Below are 23,422 nucleotides of genomic sequence, written 5' to 3'. Positions count from 1 at the left end.
CTAATAAGTGCGCCTTTTCTGACTGATTTAACAAATGTGCCCTAAGTGACTGATCTAATGAGTGCGCCTTTACTGACTGATTTAACCAATGTGCCCTAAGTGACTGATCTAATGAGTGCGCCTTTACTGACTGATTTAACCAATGTGCCCTAACTGACCGATCTAAAGAGTGTGTCTTTACTGACTGATCTAACGAGTGCGCCCTAACTGACTGATCTAAAGAGTGCGTCTTTACTGACTGATCTAACGAGTGTGCCCTAACTGACTGATCAAGGGAAATTGTCATGTCAAATGTGCTGTAGAGAAAGAGTTCTAACGCATCCTATAGTGAGGTGCAATGTATTTTGAGGGAATTATCATTTATAATGGATGTTGATGGAATTTTTGTTATAAATCCACATTGGAATATCTGTAAATCAATCACAATTATACGAACAGTGTTTCAAACATTGTTGATTTTTGTAGATAGAGAACTCCAGACATCCCTTTCATGTTAAACACACACCTCCACATCCCCAAATTTGTCCCAGTACACTACCTACATCTGAACATTTAGAAAAGAATGTAGAAAAGAAACAAAGTATCAGATATTAAACTAATATTTTCACTTGTCCCATAGCATGAGATTACTGGAATCTTGTTGAATTAAGAATTCATTTGTACAGTAACTCATCATTCAGTATGCACTGACCAAGCTCCTTATCACTCAAGGAGAATGAGTGTCTCGGCATTGAAGCGCTGTCTGTGTCTGTGAAGTGCTACATTTGGAGATGTCTATATGTGTGAGAATGTGTAAGCACTCTCCCTAGGGCTGTGCATGCCGGTGAGTTCCTGCTTTAGGTTCAACTCTAATCCTGACCATGTCATCTCTTACTCCACTGGTCTTGCTCATGGTTACAACAAAAAAAAAAAAGAGAAAAAGAAATAAAACCTGATCCAACTCTCCCTTATGTAGGCACCCATATCAAGTGACAGCTCAATGTGTGTGTGTGCCGTCTCTCTCTCTCGCTCTCGCTCGCTCTCTCTCTCTCTCTCTCTCTCTCTCTCTCTCTCTCTCCACTCTATTGCCATGTCTTATTCCTGGCTAACTGGCTTTTCCTTCTCTCCCTTGCTCTCTGTTGCAGATTACCTCTCGGTCACCATGTCTTTCTCTCATTTTAGCACCTTCTCCCTCCATGTCTGGACTTAGCCCTTCATTCTCATGTCCTGTCGTTCCAGAACAGCAGAGCCATGCACCGCTGCCTGCCCTTCATTTTCTCAACTTTGTTTCTTTGTCCCACCTCACTGCTTCACTGCTCCACTTTCCAAAGCGTATTATAAGGGGTTATATCACAGTGTAATGTGTAATCTGTTGACACCCACTTCTCCGCCCAGACCCCACGCTGTCCTAGTCCTAGACGTGTGCTAAATGAAGCTTTTCTAGCACAGGCTCGGGCATTCTCACTCTGGCCCGTGTTCTCCTGGGCCGAAGCCTGTTGAGCCATCACTCATGCACCCCCTTTACCCTTCTTCTGTCTCACTCTCTCACCTTCTCCTGTCTCCTTATTCCACTGACCATGCATGTTCCAAAAACAGCTCTTCCCTGCCTTTCTGCCATGGCCCACCCTGCAAACCACCACCCCCCCACCCAGAGCCACTGTGGTTCCTGTCCAAGTCTGACCCAACCCCCTGACCTAACCTGTCATGATCCCACCCCTCAGAACCATACACGACATGCAGGAATCTTGGGGAGTGGTGCCTACATCAGGCTGACCAATAGGGCAGATTGCGGTGGTATAAAACGCTGCCCCGGTGTGCGTTTGTTCGCTCTTTCTGTCAGTCCGGCACTCCAACAAAGGAGGGGGTCCAAGTAAGAGGGACAGACCTCTTGGCCCAGAGAGCGACCAGAGCAATCGAACCCAAACACACACACGGATAGAAACTTCCGCTAAACCTTTTTCAGCCCTGAAGATCCTTCAGCCCTAACAGGATGGAGGACGCCCACACCAAGACCTCCGAGGAAGTCATAGCCTTCTTCGGGGTCCAAGATAACGTCGGGCTTACCCCTGACCAGGTCAAGAAGAGCCTGGCCAAGTATGGCTACAATGGTGAGACCCAGAGCATGACGGTGTGAACGGGAGAGGGGTGCACCATGGGATGGAGATGGATGGATAAGTCACAGGTGCAAGAAACAGCTCATTAGCAAACAAACCGAGGTTGAGGTGGAGATGGGGTTAAGACACATTGCCTTGGCTTGTCTGCTGTGAAATCTGACAGCAGCTTCTTGTAATCTTATGGTGATTTGAATTAGATTAGATGAATGTGAAGGATGTGCACAGTGACACCTTAATGTGGCGCGAAGACCTAGAGCCCCGACTTCTCGGGTGAAGCTTGAAATGACATCAACAGGTTGTGCGGCAGAAGTTGAGAAGCAGTTCTTTAAAATAGCTCCCGGGCAGAAGGAGTGGGAGACAGGTGCTGGTATGAGCGAAGGGGCCCTGTGTGGTGATTTGAGAAGGCTGAGAGACTGACTGGCAATTCTGCCCAGGGGGAGGAGTCTCTTATAGGATGGCCAGAAATGCAAATTGCATCGCAAACTGCGCTGCAGTCAAAGAAGAAGGCTCTGGAGAAGATGTCCAGTGATTAGTGCTCATGGGTTTAAAATCAGAAAAATGCATTATGTGTTCCCCTGGTTTAAAAGCATGTTAGAGTTTTTTTTTTCCAGTACCATGGATTTGTTGGATGATACTAGTTGTTGTAATTGTAACAAAGTATGTACAGTTCATTCAGATGAACATTCATTCATCCAACAGTACAGTGACGAAATCAAATTATAAACACTTATACATACTATGTGTTTTAGTCACACTGTCCTAAGACTTTCTTTACACCTGTACTTCTGGGGTGCAGTCGTCATGATACCTGTACTTGTGAAGGGTTTTTCCTGCAGAACATGAGCTAGAACTTCATCCAGGTCTAATGAACCATACTGATCAGTGAGCTGTTTACCTAAGAAAATACATCACTACATTATGATGCCTGTTAACCTACCCTGCTTTTGTCTCCTCGTCTGTCTTCATCTCTGTCCCTGTTTTCTTCATGATGTCTCCCAGAGCTGCCAGCTGAAGAGGGTAGGTATGCCCGACTGATCGTGTTTACATATTATAATTTTTACATACTAAACAGTCCACCTCTGTGAACTAGCAATTAACTATAAAGTTTAACCAATGTAAAGACTTGCTGAATTGTTTTGGGTTTTTTCTAAGAAAAAAACCTCACATCTCTTAGGTCTGATTTGAATCATTAAAATCTCGTCCATTGGTTGATCTGGCCAAATTACGTGGTTTTGGCATATGCTGTTCAAATGTTCAATCCCTCATGACAGATTGAACATGTCTCATGTCTGTTTATTGGCTCTGATGGCTTGTGTGATTTCTTCCAGGAAAGTCCCTTTGGGAACTTGTTATTGAACAGTTTGAAGACCTGTTGGTCAGGATCTTATTGTTGGCTGCCTGCATCAGTTTTGTAAGTAACCACATAAGACATGACAACAAACTGTTCTGTGCAGAAAAGTACAAAAGAGGTGTTCAGCAGAACATGAATCCACAAAACTGAAACCAAAAAGCCAGAGAGATTGGCCAGTATAGATCAAAACCCAAACCAGAGAACCTGCAGTTCATTGGAAATTAAGGATCACCCAAAATGGATCAAATTACTCCTCACAATCATAACAATGACATCACCAGTGGCTTATCTGACTAAAGTGAAGCAGCTTTTCAAAAACACACTATAAATAGCAAAAGCAAGTTGTAAAAGTCATAAAACTCAAGCCAAACAATCCCAGCAGTTCTCTCACCACTTGATTAGCTTTCTTCTTTTTCCAGGATCCCTTAATAATTACAGCTCAGAAACGTTTTAATTCCACATAGATGGTCAGTCATACAACTTTTCAATGAATACCTTTTCTGAGGCTAGAGTACCCTGCACCTGTTCTTATTGAAGAGTCTGTCCATGGTCTGCAGAGCAATTAGTGAAAATGACCGAGTCTTTGTGAAGTGGGATCATTAGGGTCATTTGATTAGTGGTGTTAATTAAGCATCATGGTCAAAATATACATTTGACTCATGGTGCTGAACCTTGTTGCTCTTTAGAAACAAACCTTTGAACTTTGTGTCATATAACTTGTTTGTGGTGACATGGTGTAGATTACCGAGCTCCTGTTGCCAACATACCTTGGATGTATGCCAACATACCTTGTATGTACGTTGTTACCATCTAAGGCGCGGAGGGCTTGCTTCACTTGCCAATTTGGCAAGTGAGCATTGCGAGTCGTGTGCCTGCTGCTATTGCATGGCTGCTATAAGCTTGGCCCACACAAGCAGGAAGCTACAGGTGCAGCTGTGTGCTATGCGGTACAAAAGTCAAGATGGCAGAGGTACTCCCCATGACCAGACAGCACCTGAAATAGTTTCGTTATGAGCTATTCAGTGTCAACTTGTTATGATGTCATCTTCAGAGACCTGCAAGTCCTCTAGTGCCACTCTTAAAAAATGTTTTGAACAGGGCTGCTCTGGTTGGACATATGAGTAGAGGGATCTTGGGGGTTATGAGGTTAGGGGTAGACATGAAGGGGTATCCGTTGCTTCTGCCCTACTCCCTGTGCTTTGGCCAACTGCCGCAATGGCCTTAGAAGGAGAATACTGAGGAGCTAGAGGCAAGGAGGCTAGAGGGGAGGGGGGGCTTTATTTTAAGAAAGACTCAAGCTGCAGAGAAACTTAATCTTCCAGCAAAGGTCAGCATTGGGAGAAGTCAGGATAGAGTGGCTTCTGAGAGGTAGCGAGGGGTAGAGGACAAGCTGTCTGAGACATAAAATCTAGCAGTGTTATGCAACAAAGTTGTGAAATTATGTTTTCAGTGTGTATTTACACCTGCTTTAGGTCTGTTTCACAATAGTAGTGTGGCAACAATCTTGTTACCACTGGGACCATTCTAGAACCCTCATACATCTAGCTTTTAATAATTCATGCAAGCAATAATGTTATGAAGCTAGAGCTCAAAGTAAGACTACCCAGTAAAATCTATAGTCTAGGCTAATGTGTTCATATAATTCCTGGTACCAACAGTTCTTATGATGAAGTATTTGTCATAGATATAAATGATTCTCGATAATATTTAGTAAACTTTTGTCCAGTAGTGAGATCACTGTAACAAAAGTATCTTTTTTTCTTAGTAAATATAATTCTCATCTTCCTGTTTGAGCAAAATTCATTCTCACCTTCTAAAGCATCTTAAAGTGCCTCAAAACTGACCTTCACTTACCTTGATTGATATCATGATTGATATAACCTTTACTGAATCCAGTGAAGTCACATTTACTGATGTAGAAACACCATTTTCATAAGTAGTGGTTTAAGGAATGGAGTGTGAGTGTGTACATTTCCCTAGGCCATAACCCCTGATATCTCTTTCCACAGGTGCTGGCCTGGTTCGAGGAGGGCGAGGAAACCGTCACTGCCTTTGTTGAACCCTTTGTTATCCTCCTCATCCTCATCGCTAATGCTGTTGTAGGAGTGTGGCAGGTCAGTAGTGTGCTGTGTACACCCTCCAGTGACACACAGGTCATACCAATCTCTACCACTCCAAAACACGGAAATCTTTCTTCACTCCTGAATAAATGAACTCTCAATTTAACATCAGTGGGGTGAGAGACACTTCATGGTAGATAAATCACATCCACGAGCTGACATGTTTTGCTTGACACACATCCGTATATGCGCTGCATGCCAAGGCCCACATAACAGGGCTTGTATTATGTGTAGCATCTCTCGCTATTTTGGTTGCAGGAACGTAATGCTGAGAGTGCCATCGAGGCTCTGAAGGAGTACGAACCCGAGATGGGCAAAGTCTACCGATCTGACAGAAAGAGCGTGCAGAGGATCAAGGCCAGGGAGATCGTGCCAGGAGACCTCGTGGAGGTGTCTGGTGAGACACCTTCTCTTCCACATCCCCCCCCGCCCCCTTGTGTTGTTACTCTGCTCCTTATTTATCCATTTTCTCCCTGCCTCACCATAATGTTTACCATTGATACAATATACCACTGACTCAATACATCATTACCCTTTTTTCCAAAAAGCATTATTAAATTTTAAGGACCTGCATGCTAGCAAGGCCATTCCTTCAAGAACACCTGGAAGAATAAATAAGAACATAATATTCACGCTGGAAACTTCAAACACTTAACTTGGTGACCATTAAGTATATTACATTTACTTTTAGTATATGACCATATGTAAATATAAATTGCAGATGTTTTCCTCAGAAAAGTAAAAAAAGTGTTTCTGAAAAACATCTGTGCTCTGCTGCAGCTAGCGTGATAACAGAGCGTTTGTTGAAGCTACCGTGTTAGCATGCTAACAGAGCGTGTTATGAGGCTACCGTGTTAACATGCTAACAGAGCGTGTAATGAGGCTAGCGTGTTAGCATGCTAACAGCGTGTGATAAGGCTAGCATGTTACCATGCTAACAGAGCGTTTGATGAGGCTATCGTGTTAGCATGCTAACAGCGTGTGATGAGGCTAGCATGTTACCATGCTAACAGAGCGTTTGATGAGGCTAGCGTGTTACCATGCTAACAGAGCGTTTGATGAGGCTAGCGTGTTAGCATGCTAACAGAGCGTTTGATGAGGCTAGCGTGTTAGTATGCTAACATAGCGTGTGATGAGGTTAGCGTGTTAGCATGCTAACAGAGCGTGTGCCGTCTCGCTATTTAAAGGCGCGGCGACGCGAGTTGTGAGAACGTGCTGAGAAAAGGGGAACTAAATTCGGGGTGTGACTGCAGCACTGACACCTGTTACTACTGTGTGCGCCTCTGATGTGGGCTTCCTAGTTCTTCTGCCGCTGTCTCCATAAGACTTCCATTTGCTTAAAAACATTAACTTTATCTCCCAATTACCTGGCAGATTCTTAAATTGAGTTGCTATGTGCAATGACTCCATATATAGTGTGGGATATGTAATTATAAACTTTACTCTCATGTTGTACAATAAAAAATGTCATACTTTTGTTTTTGTTGTGTCTCCCCAGTTGGTGACAAGGTTCCTGCTGACATCAGGATTATTGGTATCCGTTCTACCACCCTGCGTGTTGACCAGTCTATCCTTACTGGTTGGTATCAATTTAAACACACTATCAAACTTTATATATAATGCATAGCAACTTTTGAGACCACCATATAGCTAAAATGTACATTTGGATGAGAATTCGGATTGATGACCTTTAGAAAATACTGAATTAGCATGAGTCAATTGATTATTCTTAACCATTATCAGTTATTGATCATTTATAACATTTGAGTTGATTGATAATTATTAATGATTTGTTTTCCTCTTCTTCTTCTTCTTCTTAGTTGCGTTTATATAGCGCCTTTCTCAAACTCAAGGACGCTTTACAAATATAGTTATTTATATATACATTTTTTTTTACACACTTACACACCTGATGAGAAGCGGCAGCCAATTTTGCGCACAGTGTACTCTCAATCAGAAACTGATTGTCATTTGGTCTCATGCAGGTGAGTCTGTCAGTGTGATCAAGCACACTGAGCCTGTCCCTGACCCCAGAGCTGTCAACCAGGACAAGAAAAACATGCTATTCTCTGTGAGTTTCCATCCATCCATGCACACATCTGTTTTTCTACTGACCACTCCATGCATCCCCGCAGGGTTTTCCTAGCACTCCTTGATCCCAGCTCTTCCCTCCTTCTGTGCGTCTAGGGTACCAACATTGCTGCCGGCAAGGCGGTTGGCATTTGCATTGCCACTGGCGTCTCAACGGAGATCGGCAAGATCCGTGACCAGATGGTGGCGACGGAGCAGGAGAAGACGCCCCTGCAACAGAAGCTGGACGAGTTCGGCGAGCAGCTCTCCAAGGTCATCTCGCTCATCTGCGTCGCCGTGTGGATGATCAACATCGGCCACTTCAACGACCCCGTGCACGGCGGCTCCTGGATCCGCGGTGCCGTCTACTACTTCAAGATCGCCGTCGCTTTGGCTGTGGCCGCCATCCCCGAGGGTGAGAATGCATGGGAATTGATTTGTGAAAGACTACTTTTTAAGCCACTCCCCTTCCAGGTGTGGTTTGTGATTACGATTGGAACCATAAGCACCTAAGCAACCAGTAGCCAATTGGGCACCTGCATGGTCACATGACAAATGCTTGTTATCTTCTTCTGAGCAGGATGAAAGTGCTGTATGGACTAGAGTAAGACACCATAGTACTAAGCTTCATGCCATGTTGGATGAGGTGTCTGGGCGGACCTATTTAAAAGAGGAGTTCACCACTACACTGCAATCTGCATACAACTAAACTGAGAAATCAGAAGTAGTTTTACAAAATTAGCGCACTGTTTGAAAATCAGGTACATTTCCTATTATGAAATAAAGTGTCCTGAAATTAGCCAGGATAAGGGGTAGCATAGCAGTGCCCATGCCCGCTGTGGACTCAGGTGGGTGGTGTTTTTCCCCCAGGTCTCCCTGCTGTCATCACCACCTGCCTGGCTCTCGGTACTCGCCGCATGGCCAAGAAGAACGCCATCGTGCGCTCTCTGCCCTCCGTAGAGACACTGGGCTGCACCTCCGTCATCTGCTCTGACAAGACAGGCACGCTCACCACCAACCAGATGTGTGTGACCAAGGTGAGTAAGACAAATACCACTAATGAAATACCATTAATACCACTAATAAAATAACAGTACAATACCACTAATGCCATAACGAAATACCAGTAATAAAATGCCACTAATACCACTAAGAAAATACCAACAATACAATACCACTAATACCATAATGAAATACCACTAATACAATACCACTAAGAAAATACCACAAATACAATGACAACAATACAATACCACTAATATCACTAATGAAATACCAGTAATAAAATACCACTAATACCACTAATGAAATACCAGTAATAAAATACCACAAATACCAGTAATAAAACACCACTAATGCTATACCACTAATGCAGTACTACTAATGCAATACCACTAATAAAATACCACTAATAAAATGGCAATAATATAATACTACTAATAAAATGCCATTAGTAAAATACTTACTAATATTTGCATAAATAATGGTAGAGGATTAGAAAAGGCTAACATTTTACAGTGGTAGAATAACTATAGATCAAAAACGACTTATCAAAAAGGCATAGCTCCTTGTTATAAATGAGTGTGATTGTATGCAAACTGCAGTGATTCTACTCAATTTTGGTGGTTTATGTCATGGTAAAGCATGTAACTGTAACTAGGTTAACTCTTGGTATGTCAACAGATGTTCATCATTGACAAAGTAGATGGTGATAATGTACACCTGGACTGCTTTGATATCTCTGGCTCCAAGTATACCCCTGAGGGCGAAGTGTACGTACACACACACACACACATACACACACACACACACGCACACACACACACACACACACACATGCATACAAACGTGTGCTTACACATGCAATTGCGCACACACATAGGCATGCCACAAATGTACACACACACACACACACAAACACATACACACACACACACACATACACACACAGTCATGCACACACAGTCATGCACACACAGGCATGCACACATACATGTAAACATACACATATAAAGATACACACACATTCTAGACCTGACAGCTCATACTCAAACCAACACACAGACCGACCAACCAAGAGGTTTACCTCACATTTACCAACAATTACACAAGAGTGAAAGTTTTTTTGTTCTCTCAGTACGAGGGGTGGTGCTAAAGTTGACTGCAGCCATTACGACGGCCTGGTTGAGCTGGCCACTATTTGCGCCCTGTGCAATGATTCTTCCCTGGACTACAATGAGGTGAGGGCAATACACACAATCTTCTTTTTAAGTCATCCTTTATCCATCAACCTCCATCGGTATTTTTGGTTTATTGCCAGTAGCTTTTCAAAGAAAATGTTTTTTGAGAACTCTACCATACCAGTATAGTAAAACAAACATTTTCCTTTGTTATAGTAACTTTACTTTATAGTAAAGTTTCCACTGTCACTACAATCTATGTGGTCACCAGCGACACAGTACTTTAATGATTTTTTGACCTTCCTGTTCCTCCTGTGCACCTCCCAGTCTAAGAAAATCTATGAGAAGGTGGGCGAGGCCACTGAGACTGCCCTGTGCTGCCTGGTTGAGAAGATGAACGTGTTCAAGACCAGTGTTAAGAACCTAAGCTGCGTTGAGAGAGCCAACGCCTGCTGCAGTGTGAGTCGCCGCCCTCTGCTTTAACATCCTGCCTCCCTTTAGCTTAGAAAGACTCTTGGGTGTCTACAATTAGACAGGCTGTGGCAGCTGGTGGTGATCTGGTGGTGAGGTGCTGCTGAACGCTGCTCTCCCCGCTCTTCTCCCGCAGGTGGTGAAGCAGCTCATGAAGAAGAACTTCACCCTGGAGTTCTCCCGTGACAGGAAGTCCATGTCTGTGTACTGCACCCCCACCAAGGGTGACAGCGGCAGCAAGATGTTTGTGAAAGTGAGCTAGCTATCTCTCTCGCTCTCTCTCTCTCTCTCTCTCTCTCTCTCTCTTTTTCCCACTTACCTACTCTTTTCTCTCATCTTCTCCCCTTTTCTCCCTCATTTTCTCATATAAAGTCATGATTCTCCAGCAGAGACACACATAAAGTTACTGTCTTAGTGCTTACCCGCACTTATCTGCAAAACTGTTTTTTTCTCACTTGAACTGACTCTGCCTCTTTCCCTGCTCTCACCAATAGGGAGCCCCCGAGGGTGTGATTGACAGGTGCGCTTATGTGCGTGTTGGCTCCACTCGTGTGCCCCTGAGTGGTATCATTAAGGAGAAGATCATGGCCATCATTAAGGAGTGGGGCACCGGACGTGACACCCTCCGCTGCCTCGCCTTGGCCACCCGTGACACCCCACTGAAAGTGGAGGAGATGAACCTTGATGACTCTACCAAGTTTGCCGACTATGAGGTCTGGCAGCCAGTCCCTAGTGTTCGCTGTTGCACTAGTGCAGTTCACCTCTCCAGGTTATAAAAATATGTTTAATACGTTTAAAGATTATGTTTTTTTCTGCCTCAGACTGACCTAACCTTTGTTGGCTGTGTGGGTATGCTGGACCCACCTCGTAAAGAGGTCACTGGCTCAATTCAGCTCTGCAAGGAAGCTGGCATCCGTGTGATCATGATCACCGGTACACATTCCTCCCCTTCCTCTCTCTTCTGTGTGCTGCTGCTAACGCTGATATTACCCTCAGCTGCATCATAAGCCCCACCCACTAAGAGCCTCAACCTATCAACCGCAGGTGACAACAAGGGCACTGCTGTCGCTATCTGCCGCCGCATTGGCATCTTTGGCGAGGATGAGGATGTGACAGGCAGGGCCTTCACTGGCCGCGAATTCGACGATCTGTCCCGCGCCGAGCAGAGCGAGGCCGTGACTCGGGCATGCTGCTACGCTCGCGTGGAGCCGTCCCACAAGTCCAAGATTGTGGAGTATTTGCAGGGCTATGATGAGATCACTGCCATGGTGAGACACACACAAGCCTATGTACACACACATGCGCGCACACATACATATGCATGTACATACATACGCATTCGCACACACACAAAGAGCAGTCATTCCCAGTCCAAGAGAAGTCCTGCTCTGACATTTTAAACTCAAAAAGAGTTTGTTATTTAGCTAATGGGTTGAATCAAGTGTGATGGAAGATATAGATATAGAGAGAATTATATATTATTATGATATATATGAATGAACGAAGTTATATTTATATAGCGCCATTCAATGAAGGTTTGTGTGTGTATATATATATATATATATATATATATATATATATATATATATATATATATATATATACACACACATACACACACATACACACACATACACAGACTATATATTTATGTTAAGCACTCTTACTCTCTCTTCCAATCAGACTGGCGATGGTGTGAATGATGCCCCCGCCCTGAAGAAGGCGGAGATTGGCATCGCCATGGGCTCTGGCACTGCTGTTGCCAAGTCAGCCTCGGAGATGGTCCTGGCCGACGACAACTTCTCCTCCATCGTGGCAGCTGTTGAGGAAGGCAGAGCCATCTACAACAACATGAAGCAGTTCATCCGCTACCTCATCTCCTCCAACGTGGGCGAGGTGGTGTGGTGAGGACCGACACCCTTAATCCCGCATGCTTCTCGCTGTTGGCTGCAAAGTTCTCACATGCACGGTTGACTAACACTGTGTCCCATGTCGCTTCACTTTCCTCTCTTGGCTGATCTTACAGTATCTTCCTGACTGCCGCTCTTGGTCTGCCTGAGGCTCTGATCCCAGTGCAGCTGCTGTGGGTGAACCTGGTCACAGACGGCCTGCCCGCCACAGCCCTGGGCTTTAACCCCCCTGACCTGGACATCATGGGCAAGGCCCCCCGCTCCCCCAAGGAGCCCCTCATCTCCGGCTGGCTCTTCTTCAGATACCTGGCCATTGGTGGTGAGTGTCACTTGTTGCATGAATCAGCTGCTACCAAGGAAGGGCTGTGGCTAACTCAGGTACTCATGCCTGGTCCAAGTGCAGAGTTCTGTCCTTAGAAACCCTATTATAAACCCAAGACTAAACCCTCAGAATAAACTCCATAATAAGTGGGAAGGATCCCTCCCAGTTTCTCTCTCAGTTTCTGCCAGCTGGAGTGGTCTCTGTTAGGTCAGGTAAACAGAAGTTCATCAGCATGCAGCAGAAACTTGGCTGCTTGTATTCCCCCTGTGAAACCTCGCTGTTCCCTCTGGCTCTGCCGATAGGATACGTGGGTGCCGCCACTGTGGGTGCTGCCGCCTACTGGTTCCTGTATGACGAGGAAGGCCCCGGGGTCACCTACTACCAGCTGGTGAGTGCTCCTGTCTGCCGCCCTGCCACAGTGAACGATCCCAGCAACTGGGAGCTGGCATGAGTTTTCCCACTTCACCGGCCTTTTCCTTTCTCGCTCGACAGTCCCACTTCATGCAGTGCCACGGCGACAACGAGGACTTCGCTGGCGTTGACTGTGAGGTGTTCGAGGCCGCACCCCCTATGACCATGGCCCTGTCTGTGCTGGTCACCATCGAGATGTGCAATGCCCTCAACAGGTCAGGCACCCCTCCCACACTGGCCTCCGGGCTGCCACTCGGCTCTTCCGCCCAGCCATTCCATTTGGCTGCTGTTTCGCACTACCCTGCGCATCCCACCGAAGTTATTTCGGTGAAGTAGGCGCCCTCACATCAGGAAACATCAGTGGCTCCTCCGAGCTGACCGTTGTCATAATGAACGCCTTTGTTGGTCTCTTCTCCAGTTTGTCTGAGAACCAGTCTCTGATTCGTATGCCCCCGTGGAGTAACGGCTGGCTGCTGGCTGCCATGACCCTCTCTATGTCGCTGCACTTCATGATCATCTATGTGGACCCCTTGCCTGTAAGCCGCGCCTCCTTACTTTGCTCCTTACTCCTGCAACTGCTAAAGCTTTAGCCTCCGATGCAGTGATACTCTATGTACCTTCCACCCTGCAGATGGTCTTCAAGCTAACTCACCTGAACGTGGAGCAGTGGCTGATGGTGCTGAAGCTCTCTTTCCCCGTCATCCTCCTCGACGAGGTGCTGAAGTTTGTTGCCCGCAACTACTTGGAGGGTAAGGCCAGCAAGAATGCTGTAACAGTGTGTCCAGGAAAAACAAACACAAAAACAACCTTTGTCTGAAAGTTGATTGTTAAACTAATGGATTTTTTAAATTAATTTACTAATATTATCTAATCATTTTCTGTTTGCTCATTGTCTAAAGGCCATCTATCTTTCTTATACACCCCATTCACTCAGCATCTTCATTCCACTGACATGTTTCTTCCATCCTTCACTAACTTGTTTTGTTCACTTCCAGCCTAAACCAGTTCCCTCCCATGGTTACCAAGTAACAAAAGCAAGGTACCCACCAAAACCATTTTATTCAACCACTGTGTGTAAATATGTGTCTCATATATATATATATATATATATATATATATATATATATATATATATATATATATATATATATAGAGAGAGAGAGAGAGAGAGAGAGAGAGAGAGAGAGAGAGAGAGAGAGAGAGAGATAATGTGGTGGTTAGATGTTGATAGTCCAGTGTAACTACTCAAGTTTTTGTTTGCCATTTGCTGCACAGACAACTCCATCTTCAGTCAATTACACGTGGATTAGCATTTTATTTTAGACCAAAACTATCACCACAATATAAGAATAGCTAGCACAATAACTTCGTTCCTGCTCATAGATGCTATCTATACTAAGTAATCACATTCCACTTGTGCCTGAGTAGTTTTTTGACCTGATACTTTTTTCCCCATTCCTACGCGTGCTGTTCTTTGGTAGGCTGCCTCTTCATGGTTCATTATTTTATTGAAGTAGAAATATTTTACATGACTGTGTAAAAAAGTCTACTGTAGCCACCTCTGCTCACCTATCTAAGGCTTTTTGGGTATCATCCTGTAGTCCGTTTACATTACGAATGAACAGCTGTTGTAGACAGAATGAAAGCTGTTATTTCTCTCCTTTCAGGTAAACAGTGAAAGCTAGTGGCAATGGATAAAGACGTGAGAGAAGGAGAGACAATGATGAGCAAAAAAGAGAGAGAGAAGAGGCGTGGGATCACACTGAGTCACAGAGGAGTTCTTATGAGATCATCCAAAGAGGAGGAAAATCAGAAAAACCACCAAAAAAATCTATAAAACTGACTGAAAGAAAACACGTTAAAAAACATCATCATCATCATCTCTGTTTATGGAACGCGATTAAATTAATATATAGATAAATGGTTCCAAATTAGTGTTCGATTGCTAAATAATTTTATTCTTAAAGCTAATTATAAATGTATTAAAGTTACATTTTTTGTTAAACTTGTACACTCTCCTGGCTTGTCTTTTCTTTTTTTTCTGCTGTCTTCTCATTTTAAAGAAGTTCACTCTTAGTTAAAGCAAACTTGTGCAAGCCCTGTTAGCATTAGCCAAAATGTTACCCTTTCCCACAAGTTAAGCCACTGTCTCATCTGTTTCTCTCTTTAGTTGTTTTATCACTTTTGGACCACTTCTTTTTTTGTTCTCTGACTGTAATCTTGACTTTAATGGGCTTGTAGCCTGTTCTCAGCATCCCCGAGTGACTCTCTTGACTAAGACTTTATGGAGAGGGAAAATTCAGACCCATTTCACTATGTGTTTGTTTTTGATGATTTTAGTCAATCACACCATGAAGGTTTTTAGAGCTATTTTGCAGCAGCATGAGACTACAATTCAACTACCATGCTAGACTTGTAGAGGGGTCTAAGTGTCACTGGTGTCATGTTCACAGCCTTACCATCTTGGGAAAATACTCATAAATATTTGATTTATGTTTCAACCCCAACTAATAGTGGCAAATAACCTGTAAAGTGTATCATCTGCAATTCACTGGCAGAGGCCAATCTGACGACTTTGAATGAGTACTGGTGCATTTTGCCCGTGTCAAAAGCAATGTCCACGTCTAACATTTGTGTGGTGTTGGCCTCATCTGTGATTATGCTGTAAACGTTTGCCTCCAACTCTCCCTGCTTATGATGTAGGTACTATTTAAGAATTAAATACTTGCAAATACTTGTATTCTGTCAGCAGAAGCAATTCACTTGTAGGTCTACATACATGTTGTCTGTAGGGTTGATTTTCCAGTAGATCCAGAAGCTTGTCATGGGATTTTCCTCCATGAACATAGTGACACATGGTCATACCAGGAGCCCCATCCCACTGAGGACACATTAGAGAAAGACCCTGAGTTTAAAGAGCAGCTCAATTACAATTACCAGCAGCACTAATGCTGCATAAAGTCATGAGTAACAGTGGATGTATCAGACCACTGAGATTCTTACAGTTTACCTTAATGAACTTGTGGTTGCATTCCTCCCAGGGCCCAGGCTCTGACTGACTCATACAGTCTAAGTGGTAGTAGCTAAAAACATTGTCCTTGGTGTGTTTCAGGAAACCTGAGAAAACAATTATGCTTATGTTGGACAAAGGTGTAATTGTGGTGGTACTATTTAAAATTAATTCGTAAATCTCTTAGTTACCCATCACAACAAATACGTCATGTTCGCAGCTTTTGTGAAGATGAAGGACTTTGTATAAGTGGCTTTGTTCATAATGACATTGTTTTTTGTGTATACACACACACACACACACACATCAGGAATATCATGAAAAAGGAACATGAGAAGCTCAAGAAATACCAAGGGCTGAAGGAAAAGCTAGTAAAGATGTGGAGGGTGAAGACAACAGTGGTTCGAGTGGTAATCTGAGCACTAGGTGATGTAAGCCCCAAACTGGGAGAATGGCTCCAAAAGATCCCAGGAACAACATCTGAGATCTCTGTTCAGAAGACTACAGTCCTGGGAACAGCTAAGATTCCTAGGTCTCTGGTAGAGGACCCGAGCCTGTAGGAAAAAGACCGCCTGAAGGTTGAGTGGGGGATTTGATATATATCTTTATATATATATTTACAATGCAACAAGCTCCAGATCTTTGTCATCCCATCCATACACAAGCATATAAAGCAATGAAATTATGTTCATTCAGGATTGTGGACTGACATGTAACACAGGGTCAGTGTTTGCAGTTCAAGTGAAAAGATATACATAATGTGGCTTGGTAGGTCAGTGTAGCTTTTCCTTTCTAATTCTTTATTATATCAATCTTCAGATAGAATCGCAGGTTCAGCTGCTACAGACCTGGCAGACAGCTGGTTTTGTCATAGACATGCATGTTACAGTTGAAGGCACATGTTACAGTTTAAGGACCAAAAGGATGCAACATAAAACAGAAACACAGAGACACACTCTCTGCTGGGTTTTCAATGATGTATTGTTATTGTCTACCCTGGCAGGCATGGGGACTACTGACCAAGACACCGCGGGGCACCATCACATAAGCAACACAGGTATTTAAGGGGCACAGGTATGTTAATTGTCCCATTGGCCAATCAGGTCTTTCATGTTGTAACAATGAGTCATGCCTGCATCTCACTGATTTTCTTATAGTGCACCCTCATGTGGGTAACCTGTAAAACAAACCTTATGATACCACAGTACGAAGAAGAAACTTGTAATGTCACAAGCCTAATATGCACATATTACTGCAATGAACCTGTGATTCAAAGATATCTCTGTTTGCCCATCTTTATTTAAGATGTTTGGCAAACCCTGTTGTGCAGTTGGCTTTACTGCTTATTTCAGAGAACGGATTATCTGACTTCAGCCCACTTTTGTTTAAGTAAAATGTGATAAAACGTAGAAGCTTCTGTAGCATTCCTTGCCCTAGAGCTGAGGACAGCTTGTTAGAAAAACTATAGGGATGAAGGGCTATGGGGTTCATAGTATTAGTAATTGTAACCCGATACTCTGATACCCAAACTTTATGACTACTAATATCTAATAAGTAAGACCAGACAGGTGAATAAACTATGAACATTATTATTGCCTCTTCAACATTAATTACATTTATATAAAATACAAGTAAAGACATTCATTTATTCATAGTCCCCTGTAGTTGGTCTGTTCTGAGTTTTGTTTTTTGTGGCAAGGTCTTTCATTAGCATTGAAGTTCAAGTTCAAGTTTCAAGTTCAAGTTTGGTTTATCTGTCGCATACATAGTCATACACAGTATAACTCACAGTGAAATGGTTGAGAGGCTTTAACGTTGAGAGGCTTTAATGGTTGAAGGCTTTAACGTTCCATTTTTGACATCTCCAAACAACTTACTGCAGTGCTTATTCTGACCCTGTGCTCTGTAGTTTGGATGTGAATTCAGAATGCTGTATCTTCACATTTCTCATTTTCTGCCCTTAGCAACCAGGTCCATGTGAAACACATGTATTAACCACTATGAAAATGTATAACTTTAGTAAAGTGCCAGGGAATGTAGAACTGTGGTAGTTTTTTTCCCCCCATTTAGCTTAATTAGGACATACTGTGTACATATAGTACACTGGAAACAGAGTGTACATATATTCTGTAAATTCTATTCCAAAGTATAGTTAACAACCACTTTATTTCACCAGAATTTCTCCCCTTCCAATGTAAATGAGGGAGGCACTAATCTAATGCTTCATAAAGCTTATGTAACGTAAACTTTACCCAAAACAAGCTATAGTAGCATTCAGTATGTGAAAACTCACAGTCAGTCAGAGCTAGGCTAGTTATTTTACAGTGAAGTCCATGTGATTTTTCAAAATCTATGGAACGCCCTTTTTTGTTTAAGTTAGCTTTGTTTGCACATCTACGATTATATTACCCTGATTCTTTCTCCTTTTACCTTCAATAAGAGAGACATCACAGAGGCATGACAAAGGTAAACTGAGACAGAACTTTGGCAATATCACTATGAAAAATAAACCTTTAATAGCTGCTTATTGTGTGTCATGCACCCCCACCCCACCCCCACCCTGAGGTTCCCACGGGTCCATTCTAACTGTGTTACTTAGTTTCCATGGAAATCTCACCATGTGATATGTTTTTGCTTGGTTTCTGTCTCTCTTTTCTTCTCCCATCATGGCTGTCACCTCCTCTACTTTCTGTTCTGTGCCTCTATATGAGGTCCGGCTGTGTCTTGTTTTTGGTTCTTTTTCCCGTGCATTTACAACTCTTGTTTCCCGATTCATGTTGTCTGTCTTTTTTTAGCCTCATTATCATTATCTGAGTTATGGTTCTCTTACTGTGGTCAGTGCCTTTTGCTGTTGGAAGTGTCGGCGCCAGGCCGAGGCCCCAACAAATTCCATCAATGTATTATATGAAAATAAACCTACAGTACCAATTAAAAGTTTGGATGCACCTATTTTTTGTTTAGTTTTACAAAAATAGTAAAGATTTAAAAACAATGAAATATAATGTTCTGTTAAACAAATATTGTAATTTTTAAAGAAATATCTAAGTAGCCACCCTTTACTTTGATGATTGCTTTTCTTGGAGATCTCTTAACCAACTTCGAGACACCTAATCAAATCAAATCAAATGTATTTATATGGCGCTTATTACAACAGATGTTGTCACAAAACAGCTTTACAAATGTCCAAGTCCAAGCCCCGACTGAGCAAGCCAAGGTGACAGTGGCAAGGAAAAACTCCCAAGAGTATGAAGAAGAAACCTTGAGAGGAACAAAGACTCAAAGAGGGGGCCCATCCTCCTTTGGCCAACAACAGTCACCACAATAGTAGCAATTTTAAGAGAAGAATCAGTAAATAATTATAAAATGAAAAAAATAAGCAAATAATGTCTAGTCCGGTTTTCTTGAGGTCCTAGTCTGGTCCAGATGGTGTGCGCATGTCCAAAACCCATCCAGCAAGAGAACATCCATTAAATACAACGGAGAAGGTACTGGCTGGGGTGGAGGTGTGGTGGGCTACAGCAGGGAATATTAGGGGGTGGTGGGAGTAATTATGTCAGCTGAGATAGTTGGAGGCTCAGTAACATCATGGCATCAGGGTTAGGTGTACCTCGGCAGAAAGAGAGAATAGATTATTGGCCATGTCTCAATACAAGGGTGTGTAAATTAGGGAACTATAATGTGCAAAAATGGACTCCAGCAGATCTAGCTATGGCAGCACAGCTAAAAGGAAAGAGTCAGAAGGAAACACAGGCATGAGGGCACCCTGGAACATCAGCACTCCACTGCTCTCAGTCAACAAACTTGAGTGACAAAAGAGAGGTGAAGTGACTGCATCATAACATCCCAGTTTACCATAACTCTCAATGCCCATAGACCCCCAGATCTAGACCTTTACCTAACATGGGAAGTAGTTAATAAAATGCCTGACTGTACAGATAGGTTTTCATCCTAGCCTTAATTATTGAGACTGTGTCTGAGTCTCGAATATTTACAGAAGGGTTATGCCATAGTGTGGGAGCTTTATAGGAAAAGGCTCTGCCCCCTATGGTAGATTTTCTTATTCTTGGTACTAGTAAAGAGACTGCACCTTTTGATCGAAGCAGACGTGATGGATATAGTTCTGTAAGGTATTGTGAGGCAAGACCATTCAGTGCTTTGTAGGTTATTTGAATTATAATACAAAATTTTACTGGGATCCAATGTAAAGATAGGAATGATGTGATCAAATTTTGTAGGTCTGTGTTGCATTTTGAACTAGCTGGAGCTTGTTTAGGCACTTAATGGTACAGCCAGATAGTAAGGCATTATAGTAGTCCAATCTTGAAGTAATAAATGCATTGACTAGCTTTTCTGCATCATGTGAGTAGAGCATGTTCCTAATCTTTGAAATGTTCCTAAGGTGGAGAAAGGTGGTCCTACAAATATTATTTACATGAGCTTCGAATGAGAGACAGGGATCCATAATAATTTCCAGATCTTTAACTATTAGATTATATGAACCATTGAGGTTCACTGAGTAATTAGAGAGTGAGGACCTATCTTTCTCTGGTCCTAATAAAAGCACCTGTTTTGTCAGGATTAAGTTAGATTTTTTGATAAGTGGTCTGATACTGCCAATTTGAATGATTTAGGAACATAGCCAAGGTTCAAGTAGGAGTTTATTAAATGTAGTAAAGGTTCAATTACTTCAGGTAGGATTTCCTTAAAAGGTGTGTGGGCAGTGAATCTAGTAAGCAAGTGGAGGATTTTGATTGCTAAATCAGAGATGTAAATTCTGGTTCTTGGATAGGTGTAAAGGATTCTAGAGTTGTTTTTGGCTAGGCTGTTCTGCTCTCTAAGTAGCTACCCGATTTCATGTTAGTACTCTTAATGTTATCTCTAATGTGCTTAATTTTCTCATGAAAGAAATTCCTGAACTAATTACTACTGTCTGATGTTGTAATATGAGCATTGGTGTCAATTTTATTATATGCAATTGTAATAAAAATAACTCTAGGATTATTTTTGTTATTTTCTGTTAGGGTTGAGAAATAAGATGTTTAAGTGGTAATATGTGCTTTTCTATACTTGAGAAGGCTCTCCTTCCGTGCAAGCTGGAAGACTACAAACTTAGTGTGGTGCCATTCTATTTTTCAAGTGTTTTGTTTTATATTGTGACTGTGATCATTATACCAAGGTACAAATTTTTTGTTCCTAAGTTTTTTATGCTTAAGTGGAGCAACATCATTGAGTGTGCAGTGGAATACTGATTCTAAGCATTTAGTTATTTGATCAAGTTCCATGTGGTTTGAGGGTATCCTAGTCACAAATGATGAGTTTTGGGAGATTCACAATAAATCTAGGTGCATCGTTCATCCGGAATAATAACGAGGCAAGGTTACTATATTGTGGCTCATACGTAGTTCAAATAAAATTAGGGAATGGTCTGATATGGCATCTGACTGGGATAGTATAACTATGTTCTCTATGTCTACACCATATGTCAATACTAAGTCAAGCGTATGTCCACCAGAGTGTATGGGTTCTGTTATACATTGGGTGAAACCAGTTGATTCTAATATAAAACTAAAAGCCAATCTCAGAGGGACTTGAGCACTATCAAAGTGAATATTGAAATCACCAACAATAATGGCTCTTTCTACTAGAACGACTAGATTAGAGAGGAAATCTACAAATTGCTTAATAAATTCTGAGTAGGCATCACAGTTAGTCCCTCCTATCTTCCATGTTCCATGTTTTCCCTGTCTTGTGCTTTGGTTCCATTCCGTACTTTCATTTTCTAGCCTCCTCGTTTCTAGCCTCGTTAAGTTCATGTATTTAAGACGTGTATGATGCCCTGTGTTTTGGCTGTTCGTTGTTTGGTTGTCTGAATGTGTTTGAAAGCCCGTACCAGTACATTTGTATTCCATGCCTCCTCGTCTGTATGGTTACAGACGTGTTTCTTAATCTCTGTTATAGGCTGCTTCCCCCATTTGCCTTCATGTGCTTTTGTTTCTTTGTTGGCTCTATGACCCTGGACTACCCTAACGACTCTGAATCTGGATTTGCCCCTACCCTAATAAATCTTGCTCTTCTCCGCAAATGCGTCCGCCTCTTTAACGCTCATCGTTACAGTAGGGTCCTGGTTGCCTGTAGATGCCAATTAGAGGAAGAGGCTAGGTGGCCTTCTTATCGCTGGCTATGTCATTTATGCTAGTAAAAATAATTTCAAAGGATGTGAAATCATAAGCAGCTTTCTGGTTTATGCCTAATGTGTCAGTTTAAATAACTGCAATGCCGCCTCCACGGCCAGTTAGAAGAGGACGATGTACATAGCTGTAGGCAGAAGGACACACTTCATTTATATACTTATTTGGCTTGATCCAGGTTTCTAATAGACAAAGTACATTAATCTATGATCTGTTAGGATTTCATCATGAGCATTGTAGATATTAGGGATCTAGTAAACACATCTTTAGATAAAAGATGCAGGCAGTGACCTGTGAATCAGTTACTTTAATACTAATTAGGTTATTAAGACATATTTTTCTTTGTTTTCTGTATTTCTGCTTAGCCCAGGGAACAGACACAGTGTCAACAGGATGAACCTTGAGCGACCAGCAGACAGTTAGTTTAGCCTCTTTGTCTGCTGCCTCTTTGTCTGCTGGCCTCTGTTCTGGATTGTCATAGGTTAACTAGGTCTGTCATAAGACTATGGCTTATGTTACAGGAAAGGAGAGCAGCACCCTCCCTAGTAGGATGGATACCATCCTGCCCTAAAAGGCCGGGCTTTCCCCTGAATGTGGTCCATTTATCTATAAACCCCACATTGTTTTGTGAGCACCACTTGGGCATCCAGCAGTTCAGCAAAGATAACTGGTTGTACGTTATATTGCCATGCCACATTGGGATGGGACCAGAGCATACTATAGCATCGGACATCGCCTTCGCTATTGACTTCAATATTATTTTTGTAATCTCTGACTGGCAAAGGCGTATATTGTAGTCTCCTAACAATATATGTATTGTATCTTGTTATTGTTATGCGTATATTGTTAGCTATGTGAATAATTATTTTAGAGAAGCTATGCTTGCTTAAGACCTTAATATTTCCTGCAATGTCTGGTGCCCTGGCCCCTGGTATACAGCTAACTACTGCTGCTGGTGTCCCTAAAGGCCTAGCTAACTTCATGTCACAAAATAGAGTCCCCTATCACCAGAGTTCGTTCTCTATGAAGGAGAACAGAAGTGGCCATGATGGAAAAGCAAAATGTTAATGTTACTTATGGTTTTGGTAATTCTTTGGATGTAGTTTTTAATGATAAAATAGTGTTTAATGTCTAGTGGAAGTTGCCAGTTTCCAGGTAGAATGTACTTAAGTCCAAGGAAAAAATTGATAAACAGCTAGAGAGCAATAAAGGCCAGGATGCCAAAACAGTTTCAAAAACTTATGATGTCTTAATGAAATTCTTACATATGCATAGAGTGAAACCCTAAAGTTCTAA

General features: G+C 42.5%; 1 protein-coding gene across 2 annotated transcripts; it reads left to right on the top strand.

The window, feature by feature from the left end:
- Positions 1 to 1,796: 1,796 nt before the first annotated feature.
- atp2a1l (ATPase sarcoplasmic/endoplasmic reticulum Ca2+ transporting 1, like) lies at positions 1,797 to 14,937 on the top strand. Of its 2 annotated transcripts, XM_027009182.3 has the most exons (24): positions 1,798 to 2,087; positions 3,093 to 3,110; positions 3,422 to 3,504; positions 5,454 to 5,558; positions 5,823 to 5,961; positions 7,063 to 7,143; positions 7,550 to 7,635; positions 7,752 to 8,049; positions 8,505 to 8,671; positions 9,318 to 9,406; positions 9,772 to 9,874; positions 10,142 to 10,273; positions 10,422 to 10,538; positions 10,780 to 10,998; positions 11,107 to 11,218; positions 11,330 to 11,553; positions 11,969 to 12,189; positions 12,312 to 12,514; positions 12,820 to 12,905; positions 13,010 to 13,143; positions 13,347 to 13,464; positions 13,560 to 13,677; positions 13,924 to 13,967; positions 14,596 to 14,937. In XM_027009182.3, exons 1-23 carry the CDS (start codon positions 1,970 to 1,972, stop codon positions 13,926 to 13,928), a joined length of 2,976 nt encoding a protein of 991 aa, XP_026864983.1. In that variant the 5' UTR covers positions 1,798 to 1,969; the 3' UTR covers positions 13,929 to 13,967; positions 14,596 to 14,937. The 2 variants fall into 2 exon arrangements, with proteins under 2 accessions (XP_026864982.1, XP_026864983.1); XM_027009181.3 differs by lacking the exon at positions 13,924 to 13,967 and having other exon boundaries at positions 1,797 to 2,087.
- The last annotated feature ends 8,485 nt before the right edge of the window (positions 14,938 to 23,422 follow it).

The sequence above is a fragment of the Electrophorus electricus genome, chromosome 15 (assembly GCF_041902795.1).
Source record: "Electrophorus electricus isolate QZ-2024a chromosome 15, ASM4190279v1, whole genome shotgun sequence".
Classification (NCBI taxonomy): domain Eukaryota; kingdom Metazoa; phylum Chordata; class Actinopteri; order Gymnotiformes; family Gymnotidae; genus Electrophorus; species Electrophorus electricus.
The sequence above is the reverse complement of the archived record's forward strand: the minus strand, read 5'-3'. Positions and strand labels throughout refer to the sequence as shown.

Coding starts and splice junctions, on each gene's coding strand:
- atp2a1l (XM_027009181.3), top strand. CDS start 1,970: ATGGAGGACGCCCACACCAAGACCTCCGAGGAAGTCATAGCCTTCTTC. Junction 12,515..12,819: donor CAGATACCTGGCCATTGGTG/GTGAGTGTCACT, acceptor CTCTGCCGATAG/GATACGTGGGTGCCGCCACT. Junction 13,465..13,559: donor TCTATGTGGACCCCTTGCCT/GTAAGCCGCGCC, acceptor TCCACCCTGCAG/ATGGTCTTCAAGCTAACTCA.